Below are 10122 nucleotides of genomic sequence, written 5' to 3' on the forward strand. Positions count from 1 at the left end.
CTTTTTTAAAGATATTTAATTTTTACTATTATAGACGAGCAAGGTATTCTGGAGAAACGGCTGAAGAAGTAACAGAGATAATTAGTAAGTAAGCCATACTTTTAATTTTTTTTAACATGAAATTAATACGATTTTTCTTTATTTATTTTTCTCTAATTTACTTTTCTATAACAGTCAATCCCGTGATTTCGAAGAATCTGCCGAGGAGAACATAATAAAGGAATATTCAGCTACTACGAAAGTTTTTTTTACCAAATATAAAATGTATTTAAAGTGCAGTAAACTTTTAAACATAAATAAATAATTGATATGTCTTTTAGACAAACTGCTTCAGATTTCATTTTAAAAGGAAGAAGAATTGTAGATGTTCAATATTTTATTAGGCAAATACTGCAATTCCCTCACCACAGATTGTTCAATTGCTCTTCGGAAGATATTACGGTGACTAGTGAAAAGCGAAAAGGATTTTATTCTAAATTCACTCTCTTTTGCCCAATGTGTCGCGTGAAACATGAAGTAGAAACTGAAAAATAAAAACAACCATCCCTCAACGTCAATTCTGCAGCAATAACTGGAATAGTTAGTATTGGTGGAGGATACACACAACTAACTGAATTAACGTCCAGTTTAAATATCCAACTACTATCAAAAAAATATTATTTATCAATTCAAAATGATCTAATTGACTTATACCATGAAAGTTCTTGGACATCAATGCTTGAGACTGGACAAGGAGAAATCAAATTAGCAAAAGAGCATGGAGATATTAATGAAGATGGCTATCCTTTTATAACTGTTGTTGCGGACTGCTCTTGGTCAAAGAGATCATATAAAACAAATTACAACGCCAATTCTGGAGCTGCAACCATTATTGGTTACAGAACCCAAAATATTATGTATCTTGGTGTTAGGAACAAATACTGTTCCTACTGTAAATTATACGGAGAAGATAAAGAACACGTATGTTATAAAAATTGGATAAAAGCTTCGACTGCAATGGAAAGTCAAATAATTCTAGATGGATTTAAATGTAGTAAATACATGCAGGGAATTACTTACAAATTTTTAATAGCCGATGGAGATAGTAGTGTTCATCAAAAAATTTTAGAAAATATACCATATGGTAATATTGTTGTTGAGAAAATTGAATGTCGTAATCACCTCCTAAGAAACTATCGTACAAGATTAAAAGATTATCAACAAAACGATACAGTTCCGATGGAAAACTGGTACCAATTTTCTAACGAAAGCTTTTAGAAAATAATAACATATTAAGACTGAATACCATCAACAGTCAAATAAACTAAGTGACCTAAAAACAAAGTTTTTGAAAAACGATATATCTAATAGCCATCTTTATGTATTTGGGAATCATTCGAATCGCGCAGATTATTTTTGTCACAGAAAATCATCAGAAACAGATTATACAATACCAATGAAAGAAATCAGCCTCTTGAAAGATATTAGCTCATGTGCAGCAAGATTAAAATTCCATGCAAATAGTCTTATAAAAAATATAAGTAACAATTATGCTGAACAATATAATAATGTAATAGCGAGGTTTCTAGGAGGTAAAATAATAAATTATAGCTCTCGGGGGTCCTATGAGATGCCACGCTGCTGCTTTGTCGTACAACTCTAAAGGTCATTATCACCAACCCTTCACAAAAGCATCACAGGAAGAAGTCCTGGTGTATATACAAAAAAATTTATTTCAATATGCACCAAAAATACATTGCGAAAAAAATTATATTACAAAAATTTGCAAAAATCAAAAAAATATATAACAAAAAAACCATGCTTCAGATGAAGATTATGGGCTACAAGCACAAAAAACGTTAGAAATTGATCATGAAGAATTAGAGAAAATTAAAGAAAAATTTCTATCGGAACTTCGTAGGAATAATGAGGAATGTATTCAATTATTCAATAACTCAACGGAATTCAAGTGAATGGTATTCAGAAAGAAGGAAACGTCTGACAGCCTCGAATTTTGGTCGAATTTGTAAATTAAAGGTAACAACCGACAAAAGAAAGGTTGTCAAAGACATTATTTTAAATACTTTTTTCAAATATAATTCGCAGCCTATGGAATAGAAAAAGAATCCATTGCAGTACAAGAATTAAGCGTTAGATATTTGCTCATCAGGAATGTATGTCATTTTATATGAAATATAATAATAATGAAATTTAAAACAAACCCGTGAAAATACATATACAGATTGAACGAATTTAAAACGGAACATACGAAATCAATGTATTTCGGCTCAACTCCGCTCTAGGTGGTTGGCCAACAAAAGGTTGTCAAATAATTATATTATAAAAATCCAATACTTCAGCGGGCTGCTGGATTCTGAATTCATTCAAGAACAAGTCAAAACTCCACCCAAATAGGTTGCCTAGAATCACTTGAAAACTAGACTACACAAGCAGTTATTATGCTGTCAAACCACTTATCGCTTCCTTATAGTCCAAGAGATAGAGCCGAAATTTTGAACTGATCAGTAATATGACATTTCTCTATTGGAATATATTCATTGTAACTGGGTTAAGACTTTGCCTTACAGGCGGACGCCCCTCGTGGTACAGGGGGTTGCTATACAGGGATGAAGTTGTAATTTTTTTCAGAAAAATTAACTATCGATAATATGGCTGAAAATTTGCCCAGAGTAAGATCTTGGTATAACCAGACGAAATCCCAAAGGGCGGACGCCAGAGTGGATACATAAGGGGTGGCGGACAGGGGTGAAATTGCAATTTTTTGGGGAAAAATTAACGATAAGTAATATGTCCGCCATTTTCATGGCTCATTATTTAGCCCCTAAAAACTCTAAATCCAAAAGGGCGGACAGCTGGGTTGGTACAGAGAGCCATAAAACGGGGTCAAATGTACCACTTGCCTGCGCATTTTAGGTCTCGGTAACAATTTTCAAACTGATTTTATTATGATATTTTTATACCGATTGATTTGAAAATTTGTATGCTCACTTCTGTTACTATTCTGAGAAGCGTCAAGTAGAGTTTTTGTCAAAATTTTCCAAAAAAATTTCCGTAAATGAAAATGTTCGTAATTTTTTGAGGTAAAATCTAATTTATAGAATCCTTTCAATTATCTGTAAGTTATACAATGATTTTTTTCCAAAAATTTTCAAACGATTTTTCCGATAAGAAAAAGAAATAGAAAAACTTTTCTAAAACATTTGATAAAACTCATCGTCATCGTCGGAATCTTTTATAGAATATTTTGTAGTTTTAAAATGATATTATGATAATGTTTTTTTTTCAAACTAAAGTCATATTTAGGTACTTTACAAATCACATTTTTTTCTTGAATCCTTTCAATTATCTGTAAGTTATACAATGATTTTTTTCCAAAAATTTTCAAACGATTTTTCCGATAAGAAAAAGAAATAGAAAAACTTTTCTAAAACATTTGATAAAACTCATCGTCATCGTCGGAATCTTTTATAGAATATTTTGTAGTTTTAAAATGATATTATGATAATGTTTTTTTTTTCAAACTAAAGTCATATTTAGGTACTTTACAAATCACATTTTTTTCTTAAATATAAATATTTTACGAATTAATTTTTAATTGAATAAATGTTTGATATTTGATATTTTATTAAATTAAAGTAATTTTATAATGTTAACTATTAAATATTTTTAGTATAACAAATAGTAATTATACTTATTTTTTATTACAATAAAAAGGTTTTTAAATTTATATTGCATAAATAATGGTTGTTCAGATATAAGAAAAATTTGATTTATTATTACATTAATAATCAAATACAAAATATATTATTTCTATTTATCAATAGGTAAAATTCAATTTGTAGAATTCCTTTAACATTTTACAAATAATTATTAATAAAAATCAATTTAATAGTGGAATTATCAATTTTTTAAGTTTTGAAATTTACTTTGTACTTAGATATTTTCAATATTTTTTTTAACTTTTAAATTGATTGAATTTTTTTTTCATTAGTTAATTATAATTTTACAAATTCTGTTTGCACATTAATTTTGCATCATTATTTTAAAATATTAAAATAATAATGATGCGCGTTCCATTTAGATCAGTAATTCTAGACGCATGCGCTAAATGTAATAAGTATCAAATGCTTTTATCCAACTTGGTGAAACTGACTTCGATTGTAATGAAGTTTTTGAAACCTTAGAAACTTTCATATGTCACTTATATGGAACAGGACTGACGAGAACAATTCCAAAAAGAAAAGTAAACGATGTCAGATTTTCACTATTTAACCGGCAGTATAAGTTGCATGATATGAACGAGCCTTTAAAAAAAAAAACTAAAAAATTTCGATGCTTCAAGCTTACCACCATGTCAAGATGAATTACACCAACATCTACAGCAAGCCCATTATATTTCAAATATTTGGACAAATGCTCATAAAAAAGTACCAACAGAATTGATTGTTGAAGAACATGGTTGGGAGTTTCAAGATGAAACATATAAATTCAAATGGTTTAGTGGACCTTAGATGCCAGAATCAATTCGAGAAGTAGTGATTGAAAATGAAGCAGATAATGAATGTGATATTATTGAAAGTGAAAGTGACGAAGATGATGAAAGTGATGACATCAGTGAGAGTGAGAAAAATGACGAAATTTTTAAAGTTTTTCTAAATTTTTTTTTCGTATCGGAAAAATCGTTTGAAAATTTTTGGAAAAATTCATGGTACAACTGACAGAAAATCGAAAGGATTCTACAAATTAGATTTTACCTCAAAAAATTACGAACATTTTCATTTACGGAAATTTTTTTGGAAAATTTTGAGGAAAACTCTACTTGACGCTTTTCAGAATAGTAACAGAAGTGAGCATACAAATTTTCAAATCAATCGGTATAAAAATATTATAATAAAATCAGTTTGAAAATTGTTACCGAGACCTAAAATGTGCAGGCAAGTGGTACATTTGACCCCGTTTTATGGCTCTCTGTACCAACCCAGCTGTCCGCTCTTTTGGATTTAGAGTTTTTAGGGGCTAAATAATGACCCATGTAAATGGCGGACATATTACTTATCGTTAATTTTTTCCCAAAAAATTGCAATTTCATCCCTGTCCGCCACCCCTTATGTATCCACTCTCGCGTCCGCCCTTTGGGATTTCGTCTAGTTATACCAAGATCTTACTCTGGGCAAATTTTCAGCCATATTATCGATCGTTAATTTTTCCGAAAAAAATTACAACTTCATCCCTGTATAGCCACCCCCTGTATCACGAGGGGCGTCCGCCTGTAAGGCAAAGTCTTAACCCAGTTACAATGAATATATTCCAATAGAGAAATGTCATATTACTGATCAGTTCAAAATTTCGGCTCTATCTCTCCGACTATTAGGCAAGCTCCTCTTTCCTTTAAAGGAGACAGATAGTTGAACGATATTTTATACAATGTCTATCACCGGGTATGGATTTATTTTTGTCCAAGTTTTATATTGGTCCACTATTTCAAATGCAGTTCAAACAGACATATATTAAATTGTATGTTCCGCTTTAAATTCGTTCAATCTGTATAATTAAAAGCATTAAAATTATACCTATAAAGGTCGATTCAAACACATCAGTCACGTCTCGTCACAGTCCCGGCGCCGAACCGAACAATCCGTCATACAAAATATTCTTATTAGAAACATAGTATAAAAAAGAATTTGGGGTTAAACTGTGTTAGAAATATGCCGCCGGCATTTACATTCACCAGTTGACGAACAGTTTCCCAGCAGTCAGGTTTCGACACGTCTATCGCCCGGCCGATTTTATAATCTCAGCGACGAATTTTTTGGTTTTGCCGAGAACATGACGGGCGGTACAAGTGAACAAAATAAAATTATTGACGAACAATTAATAGAATGTGTGAGAAAATATAATGTTTTATATGATTTGTCGCATGCAAAATACATTTTAAAAATAATATTTAGCAGGAAATCGGAGAAGAAATGAAAACAGAAGGTAATGAACTTCTCTTTATTATTTTTATTTCACGAAAAGAAAAACAACATCCAGTTTTTAAACTTTTTCAAGTTGTCATGGCAAAGATCCCCTGACGAATTAAAATAATTTTTAAATGTGTCTCTTACTTGAAAAGCATTTTCTGTTGCATTTCCACCTTGCAACGGCAAATTTTGCAGTTCAGAGTTTGTTTCTACTTTTGGCTCATTTTTGTCATAGTTTTACGTGTATCCATCATATTTTTTAATAGAATTATGTAGAATACAAGTCGCCAGTACTATGTTGTCAGCATTTTTTGGTGCTGTTTGAATTCGCCTGTTATAAATTCGAAATTTTTGAGATAAAATGCCAAACGTATTTTCAACAACTATTCTGGCACGACAATGGCGGTAGTTGTAAACACGTTCAGCCATATTTAAGTCCTGACGTGGATAAGGTCGCAATAAATATGTTTTTAAAGGGAATGCTTCGTCTCCTACTATTACATATGGGGCTTCAACTTGTGTGTTCGGTAGAGTTGTATTTTGTGGTAGTTGTAATGTTCCTAAGTCTTTTGCCCAATGAAGAGTTTGCGAAAATTCCGCCATCGCTGTTCTTGCCATATTCTCCGACGTCAACAACCAAAAAATTATAGTTGGCGTCTACAAGAGCCAACAAAACAATTGAAAATGATTTCTTGTAATTATAATAAAGCGATCCTGTGTTTGGAGGTGCTTGAATAGTAATGCGTTTGCCATCCAAGGCTCCTGTCAAGTCAACTGTGTAAGACTAGATGGGCAAATATTAGAGACGCATTCAGAAAGTATTTAAAAAGGAACATCACAAAAAGTGGACAGAGTGGCAAAGTAACAAAGAGGTACATATACGCTGATCAACTAAGTTTCTTGAAAAAACATTTTAATGAAAGAGAAACGATAACTAACATTAAGGATATTGATAATACTCAACAAGAGTCTGAAAAAATAGTGCCTGAAGATGAAAAAAGTAATTCTGGCGATGAGAACGAACACAATGTTTCTGCCCCAAGCCAAGAGACAAACGATGAACGAAATGAAATAATAGAAGAAACCAAGAGTCAAAGAGAAGATTCGTCTGCTTGAATTCAAGGGACTGAAAAACTACCAATACAAAAACATACTACTACATCAAAAAGGAGCAGGAGTAAAAGAAAAGTTACCTATTCTCAGCCTTCTGCTTCAGCAAAACTCATGGAGTATTTAATTAACAAACGTGGGGAGCAACTTACGGCACCACCAGATGCAGTTGAGGCCTTCCTAACTGGCATAACACCAGCCCTAAAGTCCCTTTCGGCTCTAATTCCCTTCATTTTGCGAAATCAGAAATATTTTCGGTTGTACAGAAATATGAGCTAAAGTCTCTTCAAGAACAAACCTATAATAATTATAATCAGCAACAATCAAGTAGTGCAACAGCTCTTCCAATAGTATCACCTGTATCCAGTTACCAATACGCTAATACATCAACAACCAATTCACCGATGCAATCACCTGTTTATACCCAATTGCAATCTCCATCGCCAATACAAACTATGGATGATGATGGTACTACAAGCCCTTCTAACTTTCAAGATTTGCAGGACTGCTTTCGCAGCTCTCAATAAAATATGTATTTTATGTTTATATTATCATCATCATTTTGGCTTTACAACCCTGTGTGGGTCCTAGCCTCCCCAAGAATTTTTCTCCAGTCGTCCCTATCCATCGCCTTCCTCCGCCAAGCACGTATTTCCATATTTCTCATGTCTTCATCGATGTTATCTAGGAATCTTGTTCTGGGTCTTCCTCTTCTTCTTTGACCAATAGGTCTATCAAGCAGCGTTTTTCTAGCTGGGTCGGTTTGCTCCATCCGCATTACATGGCCTACCCACCTCAGACGTCCTATCTTTATGTGTTTTACGATATCTGGTTGCTGGTATATCCTATAGAGTTCGAAGTTGTATCGTCTTCTCCAGACACCATTTTCATTTACCGCTTCATAGATGCGCCTTAGTATTTTTCTTTCGAAACATCCTAACATGTTTTCATTGCTTTTTGTTAAAGTCCAGGTTTCTGAACCATATGTTAGGACTGGGCGTATTATTGTTTTGTAGAGTTTTACTTTTGTATTTCTTGATATAACTGTAGATTTAAAAAGGAGATTAAGCCCAAAATAGCATCTATTAGCCGTGCAAATTCTGCGGTTTATATTATAAACGTATATATTTTATGTATTAGGGTTATACTATTTGAGAAATGTTTTAGTTCTTATAAAACTTGTGTATATTTTCAGTTATTAAATGAAGGTTTAAGCGTTTTTCTTCAATCATATTATGTGGATCCAGAATATTGATTAGAAAAAGTAAAACGTTTCAGAAATTCACCATTTTTGACAAATCACGTTTTAAAATTAGAAAAACATAATATCTTATAAATTTATTTATTTCGTACGTACCTTAAACAAACAGCAAGACGCTGCCTCGGTGAAATAGCTCTTCTCCAGTGTGTGTCTTTTTTTTCAATTTTTGAAAACAATACGTTAAAGCAATTTTTCGACATCCTAAAATATTGATGAAATTTTACATCATCATGAAGCACTTCTTTATACAGTGTCACGTATTCTCCTTCGGTATCCCTTTTTTTCCATGCGTCATGGAACCATTTTCGTCTTTTTGCTTGGTTTGCTTCCGCTCTTCTTCCTCGTCCAAACATATAGCAATTATTGTGTGATGTATTGGCAACCATGCAGTGCGGTTACGTCACAATCAACTGAGAGAAAACTCAGGATGACAGACGCGACGATGGTCTATTTAATGTATACTAGCGGACCAACTCGACATCGAGTTTTTTAAATGAAATTTTTATTTTGCGAGAAAAATTAAGAGATCAATACAGACAATATAAGCAAGAATATACATAACATTCATCAATAATAATGCAAGTAAAAAGTGTATTAAATATCACGAAATATTTCGTCGAAAACAATGTTTTTTGTTACTATGTTACAAAATGTAAAAAATGCACTAAAAAAAATGACAGATAGTAATGAAGAAACTAAAATACAGTTAGCATTGCACAGATATCTCCTTACTTAGCACATTACACCCCATTGTACAACAGGGAGATGCCCATCAGAAATATTAATGGGGCTCATTATTTGATCGTTTACAGCCCGACTTTAGGACGACAGGACGACAGACGCGACGAGGGTATATTTAATGTATATTGATATTTTTGCATTACGTTTTGGAGTGATAATTAAAATCGGTAGTATTTCCTATACTGTTGTTATTATATACAACCCGGTCCGATACATATTATATTGCTAATTCTTCATCCGAGAAACTTTCCATCTTTTCAACAGATTGGTCGCCGAAGACTGATACATTTCGGGTGTGTGCGAATAAACGAACGAATAGTTCTGTGACCAGACGGGACCGGTTCGGCGCCGGAACTGTGACGGGACTGATGTGTTTGAATCGACCTTAAATATATAAAATAAAATTATATCTTGCATTTAAAAAATACTTATATAATAAAAACCATTAAAATTATGCCTAAGGAAAAAATTAATAGTTTAGAAACTACAGTATAAAGTGAAGTTAAATGAAAATAAAAAAATTAGGTTAAACAAAAAAATACACTAATTAAACTAAACTTAAATTTAACTACACTAAATATTGTTCTGCGACACATTAAAAATTATAAGATTATAATTTCGTCAAAGTAACTTTATATTTTAAAAACTCCTATACTTTATAAAAAAAAATATGGCAACACTGTGACGCACAAACTTATAATTGTGGCAGATTGACAGTTAACCTCCAGCCACACATGGGTTTACTGTGCTACTGAAGTGAGGGAACGTCGACGGAGAAAAGAAGAGGAGATCAGAGCAGCTGATGGCTGTCAGAACACGATCACACGACGAGGTGACGACGAAAAGAACTCTTACAGTTTTCTTACTTGTTTTTAGTATGTAGTTTATTGCTAATAAATCAATAAAACAGTTTAAAGTGTGCCCCGACTACTTTGCTTCCCGCAAACAGGCCACATTGGTGACCCCGAAAAAAAAAAACTGTAAGTACAACGTTTTATACACAACTATGACAAACACCGAATAAACAATGCCAAACAATATGAATAT

The 10122-nt window shown here is 32.5% G+C and overlaps 1 protein-coding gene across 1 annotated transcript; it reads left to right on the forward strand.

Annotated features, from left to right (window-relative positions):
* Nucleotides 1–714: 714 nt before the first annotated feature.
* On the forward strand, nt 715–7079 carry LOC140442374 (uncharacterized). The gene is given in 4 exon segments (XM_072533451.1): nt 715–1229; nt 1351–1605; nt 1607–1693; nt 6752–7079. Coding segments are annotated over 4 exon segments (1185 nt in total).
* The last annotated feature ends 3043 nt before the right edge of the window (nt 7080–10122 follow it).

This window comes from Diabrotica undecimpunctata, chromosome 1, assembly GCF_040954645.1.
Source record: "Diabrotica undecimpunctata isolate CICGRU chromosome 1, icDiaUnde3, whole genome shotgun sequence".
In the NCBI taxonomy this organism is placed as follows: Eukaryota; Metazoa; Arthropoda; class Insecta; order Coleoptera; family Chrysomelidae; genus Diabrotica; species Diabrotica undecimpunctata.